Source organism: Oscarella lobularis, chromosome 6 (genome assembly GCF_947507565.1).
Source record: "Oscarella lobularis chromosome 6, ooOscLobu1.1, whole genome shotgun sequence".
Lineage (NCBI taxonomy): Eukaryota > Metazoa > Porifera > Homoscleromorpha > Homosclerophorida > Oscarellidae > Oscarella > Oscarella lobularis.
The window spans coordinates 1,305,975-1,326,368 of NC_089180.1; the positions used below are offsets into that span (position 1 = coordinate 1,305,975).

The window sequence follows — 20,394 nt, forward strand, 5'->3', positions numbered from 1 at the left end:
TATTAAATTTAGGGCATAATCTTTGATTATAAAAGCAAAATATTAATTTGAGGGCCTAATCTTTGATTCTAAAGACATCAACTTTAAATTGAGGGCCTAATCTTTGATTCACAATGCCTAAATATTAAATTGAGGGCATAATCTTTGATTCAGAGGGCCTTAATATTAAACTGAGGGCCTAATCTTGGATTCTAAAGGCCTAGATATTAAATTGACGGCCTAATCTTTGATTCACAAGGCCTAAATATTAAATTGAGGGCAGAATCTTTGATTCAGAGGGCCTTAATATTAAAATGAGGGCCTAATATTTGATTCTAAAGGCCTCAGTATTAAATTAAGGGCCTAATCTTTAAATCTAAGGACTCAGTATTAAATTTAGGGCATAATCTTTGATTCTAAAGGCAAAATATTAATATGAGGGCCTAATCTTTGATTCACAGGGAATAAATATTAAATTGAGGGCCTAATCTTTAACTGTACACGCCTGAGTATTAAATTTAGGGCCTAATCTTTAATTCTAAACGCCAAATAATAAATTGAGGGCCTAATCTTTTATTCACAGGGCGTAAATATTAAATTCAGGGCCTAATCTTTGATTATAAAGGACTCAGTATCAAATTTAAGGCTTAATCTTTGATTCCAAAGGCCAAATATTAATTTCCAGGCCTAATCTTTGATTCACAGGGCCTAAAAATTAAATTGAGGGCCTATTCTTTAATTCTACAGGCCTAAATATTAAATTGAGGGCCTAATCTTTGATTCACCAGGCCTAAATATTAAATTGAGGGCCTAATCTTTGATTCACAGGGCCTAAATATTAAATTTAAGGCCAAATCTTTCATTCTAAGGACTCAGTATTAAATTTAGAGCATATTCTTTAATTCTAAAAGCCAAATAATTAATTGAGGGCCTAATCTTTGATTCACAGGACGTAAATATTAAATTGAGGGCCTAATCTTTGATTATAAAGGACTCATTATCAAATTTGGGGCCTAATCTTTGATTCTAAAGGCCAAATATTAATTTGAAGGCCTAATCTTTGATTTACAGGGCCTAAAAATTTAATTGAGGGCCTAATCTTTAATTCTACAGGCCTAAATATTAAATTGAGGGCAGAATCTTTGATTCAGAGGGCCTTAATATTAAAATGAGAGCCTAATATTTGATTCTAAAGGCCTCAGTATTAAATTAAGGGCCTAATCTTTAATTCTAAAGGCCAAATATTAAAATGAGAGCCTAATCTTTGAATCTAAAAACCTAAACCTTAAATATAGGGCCTAATCTTTGATTCACAGGGCGTAAATATTATATTAAGGGACTAATCTTTGATTCTAAAGGACTCAGTATTAAATTTAGGGCTTAAACTTTGATTCTAAAGGCCAAATATTAATTTGAAGGCCTAATCTTTGATTCACAGGGACTAAACTTTAAATTGAGGGCATAATCTTTGATTCACAGGGCCTAAATATTAAATTGAGGGCCTAATCTTTACTGTACACGCCTGAGTATTAAATTATGGGCCTAATCTTTAATTCTAAAGGCCAAATAATAAATTGAGGGCCTAATCTTTGATTCGAAAAACCTAAACTTTCAATTCAAGGCCTAATCTTCGATTCACAGGACCTAAATATTAAATTTAGGGCCTAATCTTTAACTGTACACGTATGAGTATTAAATTTAGGGCCAAATCTTTAATTCTAAAGGACAAATAATAAATTGAGGGCCTAATGTTGGATTCTAAATACATAAACTTTAAATTGAGGGCCTAATCTTGGATTCTAAAGGCCTAAGTATTAAATTCAAGGCCTAATCTTTGATTGCAAAGGCCAAATATTAAATTGAGGGCCTAATCTTTTATGCTAAAGGCCTAAATAATAAATTGACGGGCTAATCTTTGATTCACAAGGCCTAAATATTAAAATGAGGGCCTAATATTTCATTCTAAAGACTCAGTATTAAATTTAGGGCATAATCTTTGATTCTAAAAGCAAAATATTAATTTGAGGGCCTAATCTTTGATTCTAAAGACCTAAACTTTAAATTGAAGGCCTAATCTTTGATTCACAGGGCCTAAATATTAAATTAAGGGCCTAATCTTTAACTGTACACGCCTGAGTATTAAATTTAGGGCCTAATGTTTAATTCTAAAGGCCAAATAATGAATTGAGGGCCTAAGATTTGATTCCCAAGGCCTGAATATTAAATTGATGGCCTAATCGTTGATTCTAAAGGCATCAGTATTAAATTTAGGGCCTAATCTTTGATTCTAAAGACCAAATATTAAATTGAGGGCCTAATCTTTGATTCACAGGGCCTAAATATTAAATTGAGGGTCTAATCTTTCATTCTAAGAACTCAGTATTAAATTTAGGGCATAATCATTGATTCTAAAGGCAAAATATTAATATGAGGGCCTAATCTTTGATTCTAAAGACATAAACTTTAAATTGAGAGCCTAATCTTTGATTCACAGCGCTTAAATATTAAATTGAGAGCCTAATCATAATTCTAAAGACCAAATAATAAATGGAGGGCCTAATGTTTGATTCTAAATACCTAAACTTTAAATTGAGGGCCTAATCTTTGATTCAGAGGGCCTCAATATTAAATTGAGGGCCTAATCTTGGATTCTAAAGGCCTAAGTATTAAATTCAAGGCCTAATCTTTGATTCCAAAGACCAAATATTAAATTGAGGGCCTAATCTTTTATTCTAAAGACCTAAATATTAAATTGACGCCTAATCTTTGATTCACAAGGCCTAAATATTAAATTGAGGGCCTAATCGTTGATTCTAAAGGCCTCAGTATTAAATTTAGGGCCTAATCTATGATTCTAAAGGCCTAAATATTAAATTGACGGCCTAATCTTTGATTCACAAGGCCTAAATATTAAATTGAGGGCCTAATCGTTGATTCTAAAGGCCTGAGTATTAAATTTAGGGCCTAATCTATGATTCTAAAGACCAAATATTAAAATGAGAGCCTAATATTTGAATCTAAAAATTTAAACTTTAAATTGAGGGCCTAATCTATGATTCTAAAGACCAAATATTAAAATGAGAGCCTTATCTTTGAATCTAAAAACCTAAACTTTAAATTGAGGGCCTAATCTTTGATTCACAGAGCCTAAATATTACGTTGAGGGCCTCATCTTTTATTCTAAAGGCCTCAGTATTAAATTTAGGGCCTAATCTTTGATTCTAAAGGCCAAATATTAAATATAGGGCCTAATCTTTGCTACACAGGGCCTTAATATTAAAATGAGGGCCTAATCTTTGATTCTAAAGGCCTCAGTATTAAATTCAGGGCCTAAACTTTGATTCTAAAGCCAAATAATAATTTGAAGGCCTAATCTTTGATTCACAGGGCCTAAAAATTAAATTGAGGGCCTAATATTTAATTCTACAGGCCTAAATATTAAATTGAGGGCCTAATCTTTGATTCACAAGGCCTAATATTAAATTGAGGGCCTAATCGTTGATTCTAAAGGCCTCAGTATTAAATTTAGGGCCTAATCTTTGATTCTAAAGGCCTAAATATTAGATTGAGGGCTTAATCTCTGATTCCAAAAGCTTAAATATTAAATTGAGGGCCTAATCTTTGATTGACAGGGCCTCAATATTAAATTAAGGGCCTAATCTTTGATTCTAAAGTCCTAAGTATTAAATTGAGTGCCTAATCTTTGATTCTAAAGGCTTAAATATTAAATTGAGGGCCTAAACTTTGATTCTAAAGTCCAAATATTAAATGGAGGGTCTATTCTGAAGACCTAAGTATAAAATTGTGTGCCTAATCTTTGATTCACAGGGCTTAATTATTAAATTGAGGGCCTTATCATTGATTCTAAAGGCTTATCTATTAAACTATAAGTCCTTACGTTTCGATCCCGGTCTTGCGCGACAGCACAGGCAGACGATCACCATGCAAATATCACCGCAACGCCGCACACGGCACCGATAATGATAAACATCTGCTCTCCGTTACTGCTGAGCGTTTTGACATCTAAAAAAAAATTCGTATATGTAGTTGGAACGTACGTACGCTCTATGGTCTCGTCTTACTGGTCGTCGTGAAGACGAGAATCGTGCTTTGGGGTCCGACGTCGCTTCCGCCGTTCTCCTTTACGCCGTATTCCAGTACCATGGTGACTTCGTACGTCGTATTACGCTTCAAATCGGTCAGCTGGTACGTCGAGTCGGTGAGATCGCTGATTCGCTTGGCTATCCAGCCGGCTACGGGACTGTTGCCGTCGAACGGGGTAGACAGACGAAAATGGATGCTGTTCTGCGCAGCACGGAGAAGAACGGGAACGTCGGGAGAGGCCCAGGAGGTCCTAGAAAAGACGAGAGAGAGAGATAGAGATAGAGGACAATCTCTATATAAACATAAAGGAAGGGGCTGTGGGCATCAATAAGTCTAACCTCCCTAAAGGGATTTCTAGGCTCTCCCCTTGAAGTTGACGTCAACCGTTGCCGTTCCTTTACCGAGAAAATTCTCCGCGTTGCACGTGTACGTTGCCAGCTTTGTCCATAGTCAATTCATCGAGCACGAGACTCGCCAATCCTTCGTAGGAGAGAGACTTCACTGGAGTGCGTACCTTCGATCCGCCGTGCGTCCACCAGACAGCGCGCCAAGGGCAATCCCGTCGTATTGCAGAGAATCGTGCGCGACTCCTTGACGGGAAACTCGATCGACGCGCCAGTCGACAGCGCAACACTCGGCGAATCTACGCAGATACTAATAATCATTGAATATCGGATCAGTTAGAGATACTTACAGTTGACAATAAGTTGAACCGATTCGGTATCGGTGCCGGCCATGTTCGTCGCTCTGCACCGGTACAAGCCGGCGGCGCTGCGCTGAACGTTCGAAATTCGCCACTCGAACGACATCGCGTTCTGTTTCGACGCCGCCACTTTGACCCCGTTGCGGAGAAAGGCGAGACCGTCAGTTCGCAAACGAGGACGGCCGTGTTCGACTCGTTTCCGTAAAAGGGCGACGGCGGCGACCGGATCACAGGCGGCCCTATAAATAAGAGTCTTTTAGGACCTCGAAAAGTATTTGAAAACGCAGAACAATTCCACCACCACGTTTTTTTAGCGAACAGTTATTGCGCCCACAAACCACAATAGAGTTGATTCTACGAAGGCTTCTATTGTGGCATTAGGGGCTATCATGCAGGCACTCTTTTGCAAACAGACTGTTCTTTTATTCAAGTAAGTGCCGGTCTGATTTGTCCCAGGAAAAAAAAATTCAAGTCTGGAGCGCTTTAGACACTTTGTTCTACATAGCTTAGGGCATCCCCACAAAGAAAACTTTCTATCCAGTACCCAGTGCTAATTCAATGAGACGAACATATTACATATAAGTCAACTAGTTGATTTCATTTGATCGGCCTTTCTACTTTGTTCCCTATGATGCCGTGCAACTTACTTGCAATCTCCAATGCGAAGGGCTTGCTTTGATTTTGGGTTCCAGAGACCGTTGCCGCCGTGCATTCGTACGAGCCCTCGTCGGCATTTGCCGTCGACAAAATCGTCAATTTTCCTCTTACCGACGATCCGTCGAGCGTTCCATCGAATTTAATATTCGAGGACGGGTGCACGGGATTGCCGTCTTTGCGCCACGTGACTGTCACCGAATTCTCCGCCGTGCACGTGAAGACGACGCGCTCGCCGAGCGTGACGATGCGATCGCTTGGAACGGAGACGAGTCGTTGGCCAACTGCGCGAAAAAGCGAGAATAATAGTCAGAAAAATTCGTCGTCGAGCGCGCCGAGCGAAAAGCGCATGCTCCATTCTTCGACGCGTGCTCTCTTCTACGTTCTCTTCATTTTCTCTACACTACAGACTAATTCGATGAAGCTGCGATCGCGGAGATTCCTCAACTCTGAAAGCGTCTCGAAATCGCGCCTCTAAACGCTTCCTCGCGCAGCTCTAACGTCCGAACGGGGATTACGATCCGATTTTTCAAAATCAAGCAGCCCCCCGCAAGAAAAACCATCGTGGCGTACGTCGTATCGAGAACTCGCGACGGCGACAATAGCATTAGGCCGATTCTAATACGAACCGTCTGCGTTGTGCGAAGGGAAATTAGATTGCGGGAAAGAATAAAATAAAACGAAAAAAGGCTGTCACGATTTCGCGAGGGGGGATGCGATAGGTGGCGCGCATTTACCTGCCGTCCACGTTAGCGCTGCCGTTAGGCGAGTAGAAGAGATTTCGTTGTCATCGCGATGAGAGGATGCGATTCGGGCGCGAGACAGGATCGCGTGTGCGCGCGTCGCGTTTCGGGAGTCGTCTGACGATCGGTTGCGAGTGCTGCGACTTCGAACGCTGTCTCTTCGTTTCGCGCTTTGTGTACACAACGACGAGGGATGTCACACGGATTCAGATGACGTTCGGTTCGACTGCGCCTGCTGCCTGCTCGAAGTGGCGGTGCGTGGCCACAGATATGCGGCCTCAAGCCCTGGGAGGCAGCCAGGGGTCCAGCCTGAACTGTTGAGCTAACGCGCGCTACATACGGGCAAGCCGAGTAGCTCAACCAGGGATGTAACTCGCGCTATCACGTGACGTTTCCTTGATGCAAGCCCTGTTACGGTTAGAACCCGTATAGGAGTCTCCAAAGTGCCTCCGTTTAGTCACTAATAAATTCCTATCGTGGCGAAATCATTAGACAATCGTGCCGAGACAAGGTTTACTTAGTATCAATGCTGGTATATGTTTTTGATCTTCTATTATATCCCTGACTGTACCTTCGAGAGACTACTGTACCTTCGAGCCCTATGGAGGCGTCGGAATAAGCGGAAAGGAAAGGAGTGGGTAAAGAGGTAAGAGCGATCCCATCGATGATCTCAAAGGCAAGGTGAGCTTAACGAGCTTGTTTATTGTAGCCTGGTCAACAAGATGCTGGTGCCACGCTCCGTCTTACTACAACAGAGTCATACATAATCTCTATTTTAGCAAAAAGATTCAATTTTGAACGTTGTGATCATCCCATTTAGAATATTCCCCTGAATTTGTCAAAAATTAATTTTTTTCTGAAGCAATGATTGTCAAGTGATCGTCTTTTGAAGGTACACGTATACACCTGTATTAGGTAGAGCTTGGGCGAGGAACGTGCTGTAAAAGTGTCTTTCTTTGAAGACTTGCAGAAAATTAGACGAGGTTCAGCTAATAACGTGCTTGGCAAATAAATAAGTCCACAGTCGTCACAAACGGGGGTCACACTGAGAGTCTGGAGACTCCTCCCACATACCAAAAGTTTGCGGAAAAGCAAGTCAATTTCCACAATCAGAAAGCAAAGCTATTTTGGTGCATACATCGGACAAAACATCTCGATTTTCAACCGCACTCGGGCGTTCGAAGGAGCTAGGAGACTCCCCCCTGCCAACTCTCCACAGCCCAATCGTTTACAGACGACACCAAGGAACAAATGAAGCAGAGAAACGCGCTCGTCGCGCTATTTCTCGCCGTCGCGTCACTATTTACGTCATCAAGTAAGGTTCCCACTTAACAAACCGTATGGAAAATATAGAACGACCGCTACACAAAGACGCATTCTAATAAACGCCCTCGAACGCGCTGTACACGCAAACGCGTTGAGGAATCCCTTCGCTCGCGCGAAAGAAAAAACACTTCGTTCTCGTTTAGCGCTCGGCGATCTTCCGCCCAATTGGCTTCGATATCCCGAAGATACGATCGCGCTCGAAGGCGATCACATGACGTTTCAGTGTCAGGCCGCTGGGAATGGATTTATCGTGCGAGCTCACCTTCAACTCGCCGACGGATCGACGCCGACCGTCAATAACGTGTCCGGCGACTGGATGGTCCATTTCGCTCCCAATCAACTAGTCGCCGTGACGATTTTGAGTTTCTCGAAGCGAACAGAGGGTTCCTACTATAGAGGGGTTGCACGGTGACGTCACAGCGCACGTGATCATCGACCGTGGTGGGCAAGCCTACAAGGTGGGACAGCTGTTCCGCATTGGGTTATTTAGGGTTTTTTCACCGATTTACCGTCGTTGTACGTAGATATGGTTCAAACGTGCTGCGTAATCGGATGCGCGAATCGATCGGAAAGCGGCAGTGGAATTCGCTTTTTCCGTATCCCTTCTTCCACGAATTCTGTGCGTCGTTCCTGCCAGACAACAGACGATTTACGCGTTCGACGACGCGAAAAATGGATAGCGGCAATCAGGAGGAAAGACTGGGCTCCCTCTGCCGATTCAAGAGTTTGCTCGGCTCACTTCATTAGCGGTACGAGAATGGTTTTTTACCTAAAATTTAATTAATCGCCGCGTCTTGCTACAGGCTCACCTTCACCGCTACAGGATGCAACAAACCCTGATTGGGTTCCCAGCGTGCGGATGGGGTACTCATTTTCAGCTGTGTCGACGAAGACGTCAATTGGCAGATACGAACGTCACGAAAGAAGGAGGGGGCTATTGTCTGCTGCTGAGAGTGAGGAATCCGTTGCTTGCACAATCGATATGACTGTGGACGAAAGCCTTATCGACGAAGCGAATGATGATACTTGCATGGCCTCTTCTTGTCAAACAGACATGTCTTTCACTGCCATCAAGGGGCTGGAAAGCGAGTTGCAGCGAATGACCGACGAACGAGACGGTTTGAGGGAGGCAATTGGTCAAATTTCTATCTCGTTCGACTTCTTGAAGAATAACAATTCTAAATTGAAGTTCTACACAGGTATTCAAATTTCATTACTGTTACATTACTCACTCAGTGTGTACTCACTCGTAGGTATTCATGAATGGCCTGTTTTTTACTCGTTGTTCCAGCTGGTTGAAGATGCCCTTCCTGAAGGGAACAAACTAACAAAGAAGGACATTTTCGTCATGTTCTTCTTAAAGATCCGTCTGAATCTAACGGACGAAGACATAGGCGATCGGTATGGCGTACATAAAAGTACGGTATCTCGGCATTTTCACCAAGTTCTGGATGTGATGCACATCAAATGTGCTCACCTGATTTGCTGGCCCGACAGAGAGACGCTTCGTCTGACAATGCCCACGTCCTTCCGCAAATTCTTCAAGTCCTGCTGTGTAATAGTCGATTGCACCGAGATATTCATAGAACGACCGTCCGACCTGCTTGCGAGAGCCCAAGTCTGGAGCAATTACAAACATCATTCGACAATCAAATTTCTGATTGGCATATCACCTCAAGGAACCATTTCGTTTCTTTCCCATGCAGCTGGTGGTCGTATGTCTGACAAAGACATACTGGAAAGTTCGGGCCTAACGCATCTACTGCTACCGGGTAGGTCAATACCTCTGCGTGACTGTGTTATGGTTATGACTGTCTTATGTCACAGGCGACGTAATTCTAGCAGATCGTGGATTTACCTGTCATGCCTACGCTCGACTTACCATGAGCGAAATTAAGATGCCAACATTTACCAGAGGCAGGAAACAGCTCGAGAAGATTGATGTCGACTGGAGTCGAGAGTTATCGCTGGTAAGGATCCATGTTGAGCGACTCATAGGCGTCCTGAAACAGAAGTACACGATCCTACAGAGCGTCATGCCAATCTCCTTCATCTCCAACAGCAGTAGCGGTAACTCAACTCTAGATAAATTGATTAGGGTATGTTGTGCTTGTGTTAACCTGTGTCCGTCCGTTGTCAGTGGAGAATAGACGTCATATTCACCCCCACTACTACCATTAATTGAACTACTCATTTAGCATTGTCTACTTTTCTGCAAGAGGGACAGTACCATTTGCCCTTTGGCACCGACTGCATTCTTAGGCAGTCGCAGTGAAACCATTTAATTCTGCATTTTTTGCTTTCGCAGAAGATCATCAGGCCCTTGCTTGGCTCGCCGCAGTAGCACCAGGAAGCAGAATCACTCGTATCAGTAGCGTCGATTACTTGCACGTCGTCACGACTGACGACCGGAACAGGTACGATATTGTCGGTGCTCACCACTGGCCTCCGCGTGTACCATTTCCCGACAATCTCCGGCAAAAGCCCGTAGGTAAAAAGTGACTGACGTTCTCCAATTTCTCTCGCATGAATTCAGGATCCGGATGAATACGCTCGACGGCCATTTCTTGTGGGGTCCACACCACAAAGTCGCAGTATGACACGCGACAGACATGAATTTGCATTTGTACCTGGTAATAGTACGCGTGATCTCCCGTCGGAAGTCCCCTCTGCCCAATGCCCACCTGGTAATAGTAGGCGTGATCTCTCTGAAGCATCCACTTCCCGTCAGTTTCCGTCAGGCAAAGATTGGCAGTGCTGCGCAGGGGGCTGTCTCGCACAGTGAACGGGCACTTCAATTCGACCGTGCCTTGACCGCAGCACTCGCAACAAACCAATGCATCCGGAGATGCACCAATGAATGAGCATTCCGGATCAAGGAAGAGGCCAGCAAGATGAATGGTGAGACCTTCGTGCTTGTGTGTAGCCGCAGCAAAGTAGGCTTGTCGTGCCGTTTCTTCATTCTCTTGACCCCACCTTTGCAAAAGTAATCAGAAATTCCCTTTTATGTGTTACTGACCTTTACCTAGTAGCCTCTGTTGAGAAAGCGCGTGGATAGCACAGTCTCTTTATTAGACTAACAGACGGCATATCGCGCTTGGTGTGTGCCGCATCCTTGAAATTTGACGCCGTTATTCTTCCAGCTCTGTGAGCAGACCACAGTTTGCTGGACGCCTGATTTCGTGTCTCCGCCTCGATCTTTAACGCCTGGTCGGCGGAAACCTCAAAAAAATTGTTACAGCTGATAGCTTAGGTAGTGTTCGCGTTGCCCTTACTGTAATACTGCTTTTCATTTGTTCACATTTTGTTAGCAGGCTGCAGTAAGAAAGTTCCAATGCTTCAGGATCGTACAGATCCGTAATGGGCTTGGGAAATGACGGATTGCTGGCCTTAGGGACGAAGTCCTTGGCGTACCCAGGAGTGACCAGCAGAATAGCTGGCTTTTGCTTGGCCCCGCTTATCCCGTCGTAAAACGCTTTCAGCTGGTCTTCACTGGGAGGACTAATAACTTTCCCCTCAACCTAGATAGGCGTGCAGTAGCTCTCAGAGGAAGAATTTCCTTCCCAGCAACCTGTGTACTGGCAGGTTCGCCACTCTTCTTCCGCTTTGGGTTGCTGAAGCAGATGTCGCGAACAAATGCAGGCTTGACCTAAAATTCAAGTGTAAGGACAGTCACGTACAACAATCGAACTCACGTTGCGGCGTGGCGGCAACCAAACGCATGACTGGGACGTGCAGGAGTCGTCGCCGCAATTTCGTCGCGCATCAGCAGCATTGACAGCGCAGGAGAGGATTGCCGCTATATGAGAGCATGCTTCTCCCAGTCTATTGTCAGTGAAGTAAGCACGTCATCAATAAGTAAGCACGTCATCAATATGCAAGAAATACCCTGCCATGCAGGTGCAATGCGTAGAAAGAACTTCTCCGTCACGCGCAAAAATTGCCCACGGAAGAAGGTGATCTGCATCTGATCTTTGTGAATGCCTCACCTTGATGCATGTTAACAGATTTGTATGATAGAGTGTACCTGCAACTCACCTTTCCCATGATAACGAATTTCTTTTCTCCAGAAGAATCAAGAAACTTGTGCAATTGCAGATTGTGCACCCAGCCAGCAGATACGAAACTGTCTCCACTAAGCATTCCTTTCCAGGCCTAATGAAGTACTGCAGTCATGGCCGTAAGTCAATGCATTACCCGAACCTTTATTTCCTGTCTTGTGTAAGGACTCGGTGTTGATATCATGTAGATTATCATATCGCTCGATTTCACGTCAGGAATCTCATCAGGAGACGCCGTCCATTCATCAATCTCGTACGGATCAACGAGCAAGCCAGCAGCAGTGACTTTCGCCCTATATCTCGCCTGTGACTCGCGAGAAAGACCGGAGACACGTTTCGAAAGTCGTTCCATTACACGCGCGCTAAGTGTGCCCAGAAAACGCAGCATATACGTTTAATGCGAAATTCAGTGACAGAATGGAATAGCTACACGCGATAGGCACACCCTTCTCCCTCTAAAGTCAACAAAGTAAGCACCGAGTCAGCATAAATTAGAGCCTCATCGTCAACGAGTCACGCCCCCCAAATTAGCTCGCCGCTCCGATACTTGCGGATGTTGAGCGAAATTGGCAGTACTAAAAGCCCTATAAAGACCGTTTCTAAGTGATGAGTACCCGGTCCCCGACGGATAGGGTGGATTTTCATCGATACACCCAGCTGCCCGCAGGCGCGCCCACCAGTTTGCCCACCACGGTCAACGTCACGTGGATCATGACGTCACATGCAACCCCTCTATTGCCAGGGAGTCAATCGAGAATCCTAACAAGGATTTGATCGGGCCGAAAAGATCTTTTACCATTGCAGGTGAGTGGCAACGATCGACGCTACGTCGCCGAAAAGAAGTATAACTGTACAGCTCAACACGTGTACGCTGCCAGGGAAATCCTCTTAACGCTGTCCTTTCTTTCTCCTACAGGAGAATCAGCAGCCACGGCGGACCACAAGTCTACGGCTGTCCATTCTGGGCAAAAATCCCTAAGAAACACGAAGAAAATAGCAACCCTGACCATCACATATCCTTGCCATATTTCTTACCTTGACAACCGTTCTCAGCTTGGCGACGTAATCCACTTCCGTCTTAATCAATTCACCCAAAACGTAGCTAAGGCAAAAATATGCAAAATATTCGACGACGCGCGACAATTTGCCGTACTCAATTTTCTTCATCGCCTTGCGCATCTCCTTCGCATCCTCGCCGGCGTCCGTCTCCTCCTCTCCGTCATCGTCGTCCTCTTTCGACGCCGAAACGCCGAGCATCGTCTCGACGTCCTCCGGCGTGCTCACGACGACGGCGACGTCGTCCGCTTCCACTTCCAACGTTCCGAAGAGACGTCGTTTGAGCATCGCCGCCGCCGTCGCCGCCAGTCGCATTTCATCCTGCATCTCATTCGGCAATTCGTCGTCGTAGAAAGCGCTCGAGTCGCCGCTCTCCGACAATCCGAAAGCGCCGATCGACGCGGCGACGAGCGACGACATCAACGATTTGGGCGGTCCGCTGGATTTCTTTCGCTTCTTCGACCGCTCCCGCTTCGTGATGTTCATTTAGTAGTCTGTTAATTATTTATTGTGTTGACATTTATCCAACACTGCAAATTTAAAACCTCACGCGATGGCGCAGCGCCTGGAAATGCCGATTAATTAATATTTGTCACGTGTTTGCATGGAGAAGTCTCAACTGTTAGAACTGCTTAGTACAGCAGCGCCTCGAGCCGGCCAGCTTGTCCCGTCGACTTCGGACGTATCGTTCGAAGAAATCGGAGACGGAAATCTCAGTTTCGTGTACCGTTTGTCCACCGACGCGATGAGCGTCATCGTGAAGCACGCACCGACGTATATTCGAGTACGAAAACTTATCTAGGCACGCGTACAGGTCTCTTGAACTGCATTGACTCCTAATACTGCGAAAACAGAGCGAGGGCGTGGCCTGCGATTTCCTTATTACCGATAATTAATTAAAATGTTCTGCGTCGCAGTGTCTCGGTCCCTCGTATTCTCTGACACAAGATCGACTCGAGTTCGAATACAGATGCTTGGAACGATTTCATGCGATTCACCCTGGCTCGTGTCCTACGACAAGATCAAATCATCTGGTACGCTAATGCATCCAGTGACGTCGTCACTTTTTCTTTTTTTCCTTTTAGTTGTTATGGAGGATTTGAAAGGTCATCGCATTATGCGTTATGATCTAATGGAAGGCAAGGTCAATTTGGAAGCTGTTCGTTGCGTGGCCAAGTTTGCAGCTCACATTCACTGTGCAACTTTATTAGCGGATTTATCCCAGAGCGATCAGGCAATGCTGCTCAAATACTTCGAGTAAAGGATGTGTGTAATTGGACATAAGGATCATGCATGAGGATGTTTTCTTTTGTTTGTAGAAATCCTGTTATTGTTATGGTTCAGCTGACAAAAGACTAGATATTCACCAAGCCGTACATTGCAGAGGACGAAACGAATTTATGCAATCCGGCTCACAAGGACCTTGTCGACGCTATTCGACAATGCAGAGTGCGATCAAGGAGCTCCGGAGGAAATTTGCTGAAGAGGAAACGTGCCCGTGTCACGGTGATCTCCACTCGGGTTCTATCATGGTCAAGGAGGCATCAGCAAAGGCACAGTCTTTAGAACTTATTATCTAGGTATTTATCTAGGTAATTGATTGTGAGTTTGCTTTTGTTAGGCCACAGGCGTGACGCACGATTTTCCTGTTTGTTTAGATGCGGAACCGAAATTTCGCAACGCTCGCTCCGCATGGATCGCAGCAACGTGCCGCTCCTTCCTACGCTCTAGAGCGCTCGCCATCGAATCTCGTTCGATTTGATCGAATGGCTCGAGACGAAAACGCGAGGAATGCAAGGCATTGGTCAATGGTAGATTGAATGAATGTGTAAGACTTAATTGAAAGGAACACTTGTAGAATGTGATATTTTAATTAAATAAAATTTTGGTCATTCCCTTTTTACGTCGCATTGTGTATTCGCATTATATATATGTATTGCTTTTCCCTGATGCCCGTATGTCCGGGTAGGGTAAACGGCTTTTCCTTGCTTTTGCTTGAAAAGCCGTTTACCCTACCCGGATATACGGGCCACAGACGTTCTTGGTGCCCGTATGTCATATTATACAGACGGCTTTTTCAACCCGGATATACGGGCCATATACATTTTATACGTGATAGCGGAAGTATACAAAAGAATGAATTATATAAAATTTTATTTTCTGCGTACAATAACGACAGGAGAAAGTGCGTCATTAGAAGTCTCAACAGAAAACCTACTCGTCGCCGTCGTGTTAGGGTTGAGCGGCATGCTAGAAGTTCGCGGCCTGCCTCCATCGTCGCCAGACATCGTCTTCATCTCCCTAAGAGGAACTGCTTCACCTCCGTCCGACTTCGAACTCCCAAGCAATGAAATGCCAGATTCCAGTCGCTGCTCAATCGGTTGCCGCTCAATTTTCGGCGATGACGCGATCGGCTTTATAACGGTGAGCGGCGGCGGCGGCGGCGGCGGCGGCGGCGGCGGCGGCGGCGGCGGGAGTTGAAGCATTTTCGCTATCGTTTGCATTTCGCGAAATTTCACCTCGTTGCAGCCGTGCTGAATTCGCCATGCGATTGTCGAATTCGAATTTTCCGGTGAGCGTCGGCTTGCGACGCATCATCGATCAGCTGTTGTGCGCCGTTGGATGGTGAGCGACGACGTGAAGACAGCTGCTGCTCGCCGGATCAGGAGTTATCTCTATCTCCTAGTATAAAGAAGCATTGTCTCAATGAAGCCAAAAGACCTTCGCTACTACGATGTTCTCACCTGTAGGTAAGCAGTGAAGTTCGTGATGCCCCAACCGAGACGAGTCGTGTCCGGTTCGACGAGAAAGCGTTTCGCCGTCCTGTAAGCGCAAAACGGTTTAATTAATACCTGTACACAGGCCTTTGTGCGCACTCACTTGTCTCCTGTCACCACTGTGCAGGCGATCAGGTCACTATTGTACAAGAAATTCTCTTGTCACATGTAGAAGCGTATGGTTTCGAGTTTGAAGTCAAGAACGCTATCAGCGGCTTTCTACAGAGCAAGCAAGAATTAAAACAAAAGTACAAGTTACAAGCGAACTTCCCCCCTACCAATAATCCACATTGTGTCGAGCGAATCAATGATCGTCAAGCCGAGATAAAACCACTCGCTGTACGACTCCGAGACGGGGCTTCAACTCGTCGTGTCCCCACGCGTGACGCCTGTACGCCGACCAGGCGTGCCGAAAAGCGTCGACGACGGCGCGCTGACGCAAACGCGTCGCGGACGGCGCGTCGCTTTTCGGCGGACGTTGACGCGCGAGCGGCGGCGACGACGACGACGGAAGTCGCGTCGCCGTTCCATTGCGAAACCGTTTCTTCAGTAGATCGTTTTCGATTTGGAGGGCGTCGATTCGTTGTTCGCTCCTTCGAAGGAGAAGGGAGTCGAGGGGAGGTCCGAGGCGATTGTTATCTTGACGGGGATCGTTGCGGGCGAAGCCGATGACCAGAAGCATCGCTAGTACGAGACACACGCTCATTGCGCTCTTTTGGAGTCGAGTGAGCTGGTTCCACATCTGTGAGTACACGTTTTTGAGTGGCCCGATGCCAAAGGGACCCCATGCGTTCCCCGGGGACTCGACGCGTACCCTATTTATAGCGAATCGTCGTCGCTGCACTGGTCCTTGGGATCCGATGTCTATCGACACGCTACGATTCATGGCATTGAGTTACGAGGACATGACGTCGTCGCCCACGTGGTCTATCAGACGTGCGTTTATGCAACCCCACGGAAAGTTGCCCGGGGAACGAACTGTAAATAAACAAGAACAAAAAAAATTACGCAAGAATGTTTTCCACCACTTTAGCGCACTCGCCAACCTACAGAAATTTTATTCATCTGTTTGCTCCCGTTTTTCGTCTTACAGTACCTTTTTTGGTTCAACAATTCCTGACCACAACGACACCGCCTTTTGAGTTTCCAAAGACAGCGCCAAAGCGCCTGCATTTTCACGATGACTTGAAAGCTAAACGATACAAAAAGAAAGTCACATTCTATGTCATGGCGTTATACTGACCATACCAGGGTTCCTATGGCTACTAGAACTCTAAATGCAGCCTCTTTGTCAATTTGATTACGAAGCATCTGCAAAGAAAGAGATCACACTTTACTAAGCAGACAAAGGCAAACAAGCTTTTTACTTTAGTCAGGATGGACAGTAAAGTTCCTTTGATATCAACTTGCTTATCACCGTCACAAAACGCAACAGCGTAACTGCCAATAATTAGTAAATCACATAGACTATACGCAAAACATACTCACTTTAGTAAAACAGTCGATAACGCTACTTGAGCCCCTTTGTTACGACATATTCAAGGTGGACCAAAATCTGAGCCGAGAAATAAAGTTCTAACGGTAACTGTCCAAAGAGCGAGCGAGCGAGCGCCTCTTTACCTGATCTACATTGCAACAGAGCAGCGTAGTGCCTACAGAATGAGCAAAGAGATTGGCCAAAACGCGCAACGAAAGCATGTTCGCCGCCGAGTTGTTGACGGTCAGCAGCTGTATGAGTCGTTCAAGAAATTCGGCTCCTCTAGCGCACATAAGCTGATTGCCAGGTAAGCAGCGAACTACCATGCGAAGGACATCTAAGCCTGAAGAGCGTACATAATATAGGTTTTTAATCTTAATCGATTTCCTACCTGGAAAGACTACGTCGTCCGGCCAACATAAAATTTTCCACAGCACAGAGGTACTCTGGTCGTTCACAAGAGGCGTCAATTTTTCTAAGTCAGAACTGGCCTCAAGAATGGCTGCATTACACAAAAAAATAAACGATAAACCAAACGAGGGTCATCAATTCATTACCATCAACAGTTTGGAGCTCCGTTTCAGACAGTCGACCTGTCAACGTTTCGTTGAACTCGACGAGTTTGCGAAAGACGGCCGCTGGATTGATGGTACCAAACGTGATTGGAGTCGTCTAAAAGCAAGGTCGTAAAAGCAAGGACGCAAGAGACAGCGCTCTGATAAATACCTTTGGAAAATACGGATTAGAAGAAAAACGTCTACAGTGTACCTGCTGCTCGCTCGAGGCGGAGACGTTGGCAGGAATGTATCTCGCTCCGCTTATCGAAATGAAGAATAAACAATTCCCAAGGCAATTGAATCCCTTTGTTTACCTGTAAATGGATCTGATGGCCCGCTCGGAAGTGGACGCGGCGCCCCCGCGCCACCACCCGTAAAACTAGGACCCGCTGGAACATAACGAGCTCCCCCTACAGGCGCGAGACGATGCGTCACTCCCGCGCGGCATATCAAATGCATAAAGTACCAGTGAAAGGATCGGAAGGACCCTCTGACGCCGATGCAACGGTCACTCCCTTCGTATTCTCTATGATAAACTGAGCCACCTGTGCAAAGAATGCTATTATTCTGATTGCTTGATTCTAATTCGTACTTGGTCCAAATGCATGGGACTCAACTCGTTTTTCTGAAGAAACTGCTGGGCGGCAAACCAGGGGTCCTCTACGAGACAACACATCGATTTCGAGAAGATTATTACGTGCGACTAGTTTGCCTGTAATATTGTATCCCAACCGGTAAGAGCGTCCTGTCTGTGGGCCCGTGTCTAAGTCGAGCTCGACGTTGAACACGTAATCGTATGCCTAATAAGCAGGTAAATATTTCGCTAACGTAGGCACGAGTCTTGGCACTTTGCCATCCAGCATTTGTTTCCTATCTGATCCAACTGCATCCACAACTTCGCCAACGTGTTCGAGGAATCTCAACTCGTGCCAGCAAGTGCACAAAAGAATTTCTGACCTTTATCCAATCGTGCGCTGACGCACTCCACTAAAAAATTCCGACAATGAGCAAAAAAACATTCGACGTAAATACGAATCGTTTCTACCTGATACGCGTGAGGCTTAACTTCGACCACTTTCGTCTGACCGTCTTTGATTCCTGCATAAAATTCAAATATTGAGCTCAGGCTTTCATCAACTCTTTGATTGCCATTTACCCGGGGCTTGCAGTGCCTCAATTCCAGCCTTGTCAGACACCTTCAAGTCTCCAACTTGACTGCTACAGTAGAATTGGAAATAAATAACGCAAGGAGACCGAGACCTAGACTTGCCTAGGTAAGGACTGGGATGCAACTTGGTGCTGAAACGCCTAAAACAGTAGGATAGCACACGCGCTATAGAAAGAGCTCTTTCTCGAATTCACATCTCTTTCTTCTCGATCGGCTGTCCTCGTGGAATCAGTCGTGAAAATTCGAGCAACGCCGTCACTGAACATAGAACGTATCACCCCCACCACCACAACGTTTTAGTTAGTAAAAGAAATGCATGCCTCGATCCCGTGATAATGTCGCCGTTTGACAATACGCCGCAGCACCAAACCGACTGAGCGGGATGAGTCAACGTCTGAACGCACTCGTTTCCTACGCAAAACGTCAACCGCCAACCGAGGAAAAAAAAGCGCGCAGAGTTGAACCTTTCCACACGCGCAACGTTCTGTCTTCGCTCGACGACACGAAATCGGCGACAGTGGACGCTCCGTCTGGCACAGCGACAACGCTACAAACGCTCATAATGATATAGAGGTGCATATACTGGGGGAACACAAAATACCTGTAAACAAACGCGGTGTGTCTGTAGTACACTTGAATGCATTCGCCGCTAGTTAGCCAACGCCGTATAGAACTGCGTGTAGAAAAATCTGTTGGCAAACATTTTTTATTCGCGTGAGTATCTGACCTGTCAGTTGAACACGATAGAAACTCGGTGGCGGACACGACGGCTAGACCTCGCGCGAACGCAGTCGTCGTGCCCTGTGAAAATTCGTTCGCAGTGTTCCACCTTCCACAGCCTAATCGTCTTGTCAGCCGAACCTGCAAAAAGCCACACATAGTAAAGGATTCGTCGTCTCGCACGGGTTTAAACGTAACAGACGGCTCTACACTCCATTTCTCCAAACGTGTATTATTCTAATTTTTTTGAGGAGGTACGGATTCTCTCGACATTGAACTTACCCGTCAGTTTTAGCCCGTCTTTCGGCACGACGGCAACAGCCCAGACGGCGTGCGTGTGTCCCGCGAGAGTCAATACCGATTTTCCGTCCAACCAAACACGCGCCGTTCTTGGAAAAAACGAATCATTCTATTGACCTTCTCCTGTCTCTCGATCTCACTGACTTGTCCCAGGAGCCCGACAGGAGACTCCCGAATTTCCCTGACGACAGTGTACACACGTTATCGGCGTGACCCGACAAGACGTCAACGGGTTCTATACAGGGAAATTACAAAGAGAAGATCGGTTCAAAGGCACTCTTTACCCGAAGAAGTAGGATCAAAAAGTCGAATCAGTTTATCTTGGCATCCCGTCGCTATTAATCCTGCAGGAGAAAATAATTGTCGTGAAAAAAAGTCCTTTTTTGACGAATTAGTTCTTTAGACTCCGAGATCAAGAAAAGAGAATTGACTTCCGTTCGTTGGTCACAGAAATCGAAAACCGCTTTCGGCTCTATTTCCTTCTCGTGCGTCTTGCCTCTCGGATGTTTTTCGGTCGGGTAAACGTAGCAGATTGCTGTGACGTAGTGCGTGTGACCGGCGAGAGAGCGCGTTTCGGTGTACGATCGACTTCCTGGGGTCTCCTCTGTCCACAAGCGCGCCGTGCGATCTCGCGACCCCGTAGCTACAAATTCTGCGCCCGAGCAGGCCGTCCTGACGTCGCCCTGATGCCCGACGAGCTGACAGCGAAGCCGATACATGAAAGGAATCAAAGGATGTATACGGGGAAGTAGCGGTATGTAAACACGAA

At 45.7% G+C, this 20,394-nt stretch overlaps 7 protein-coding genes and 1 long non-coding RNA gene across 8 annotated transcripts; 2 read left to right on the top strand and 6 right to left on the bottom strand.

The window, feature by feature from the left end:
• Positions 1–3,857: 3,857 nt before the first annotated feature.
• Positions 3,858–6,466, bottom strand: LOC136187989 (hemicentin-2-like). The gene is made up of 6 exons (XM_065975693.1): positions 6,178–6,466; positions 5,434–5,724; positions 4,778–5,025; positions 4,422–4,726; positions 4,062–4,333; positions 3,858–4,002 (listed from the first exon to the last, which is right to left on the bottom strand). Exons 2-4 carry the CDS (start codon positions 5,496–5,498, stop codon positions 4,539–4,541), a joined length of 501 nt encoding a protein of 166 aa, XP_065831765.1. The 5' UTR covers positions 5,499–5,724; positions 6,178–6,466; the 3' UTR covers positions 3,858–4,002; positions 4,062–4,333; positions 4,422–4,538.
• Positions 6,467–7,907: 1,441 nt separating this feature from the next.
• LOC136187895 (uncharacterized) lies at positions 7,908–9,702 on the top strand. Its single transcript, XM_065975608.1, has 5 exons — positions 7,908–7,967; positions 8,034–8,258; positions 8,313–8,708; positions 8,763–9,281; positions 9,337–9,702. Exons 2-5 carry the CDS (start codon positions 8,036–8,038, stop codon positions 9,657–9,659), a joined length of 1,461 nt encoding a protein of 486 aa, XP_065831680.1. The 5' UTR covers positions 7,908–7,967; positions 8,034–8,035; the 3' UTR covers positions 9,660–9,702.
• Positions 9,703–12,308: 2,606 nt separating this feature from the next.
• LOC136188433 (uncharacterized) lies at positions 12,309–13,112 on the bottom strand. The gene is made up of 3 exons (XM_065976170.1): positions 12,724–13,112; positions 12,606–12,672; positions 12,309–12,545 (listed from the first exon to the last, which is right to left on the bottom strand). Exons 1-3 carry the CDS (start codon positions 13,110–13,112, stop codon positions 12,492–12,494), a joined length of 510 nt encoding a protein of 169 aa, XP_065832242.1. The 3' UTR covers positions 12,309–12,491.
• A 148-nt stretch (positions 13,113–13,260) lies between these two features.
• LOC136188268 (uncharacterized) lies at positions 13,261–14,175 on the top strand. Its single transcript, XM_065976012.1, has 4 exons — positions 13,261–13,410; positions 13,544–13,660; positions 13,712–13,883; positions 13,946–14,175. Coding segments are annotated over exons 1-4 (330 nt in total). The 5' UTR covers positions 13,261–13,409; the 3' UTR covers positions 13,986–14,175.
• A 940-nt stretch (positions 14,176–15,115) lies between these two features.
• Positions 15,116–16,298, bottom strand: LOC136188064 (uncharacterized). The gene is made up of 5 exons (XR_010670096.1): positions 16,218–16,298; positions 15,682–16,145; positions 15,507–15,622; positions 15,371–15,449; positions 15,116–15,308 (listed from the first exon to the last, which is right to left on the bottom strand). It is a non-coding gene; the product is annotated as an uncharacterized lncRNA (long non-coding RNA).
• A 56-nt stretch (positions 16,299–16,354) lies between these two features.
• LOC136188435 (phospholipase A-2-activating protein-like) lies at positions 16,355–18,300 on the bottom strand. Its single transcript, XM_065976172.1, has 14 exons — positions 18,286–18,300; positions 18,135–18,237; positions 18,030–18,097; positions 17,904–17,982; positions 17,752–17,847; positions 17,607–17,697; positions 17,438–17,552; positions 17,272–17,382; positions 17,024–17,223; positions 16,892–16,958; positions 16,771–16,843; positions 16,652–16,714; positions 16,500–16,595; positions 16,355–16,449 (listed from the first exon to the last, which is right to left on the bottom strand). The coding sequence occupies exons 1-7, from the start codon at positions 18,298–18,300 to the stop codon at positions 17,477–17,479; spliced, it is 528 nt and encodes a 175-aa protein (XP_065832244.1). The 3' UTR covers positions 16,355–16,449; positions 16,500–16,595; positions 16,652–16,714; positions 16,771–16,843; positions 16,892–16,958; positions 17,024–17,223; positions 17,272–17,382; positions 17,438–17,476.
• Positions 16,408–17,206, bottom strand: LOC136188434 (phospholipase A-2-activating protein-like). Its single transcript, XM_065976171.1, has 6 exons — positions 17,024–17,206; positions 16,918–16,958; positions 16,771–16,870; positions 16,652–16,714; positions 16,500–16,595; positions 16,408–16,449 (listed from the first exon to the last, which is right to left on the bottom strand). Exons 1-6 carry the CDS (start codon positions 17,204–17,206, stop codon positions 16,408–16,410), a joined length of 525 nt encoding a protein of 174 aa, XP_065832243.1.
• LOC136187939 (phospholipase A-2-activating protein-like) lies at positions 18,150–20,356 on the bottom strand. The gene is given in 15 exon segments (XM_065975645.1): positions 18,150–18,237; positions 18,286–18,424; positions 18,483–18,535; positions 18,594–18,655; positions 18,708–18,745; positions 18,800–18,863; positions 18,926–19,016; positions 19,070–19,152; positions 19,207–19,278; positions 19,333–19,385; positions 19,387–19,466; positions 19,608–19,714; positions 19,770–19,860; positions 19,910–19,969; positions 20,122–20,356. Coding segments are annotated over 14 exon segments (1,194 nt in total). The 5' UTR covers positions 20,345–20,356; the 3' UTR covers positions 18,150–18,237; positions 18,286–18,307.
• Positions 20,357–20,394: the final 38 nt, after the last annotated feature.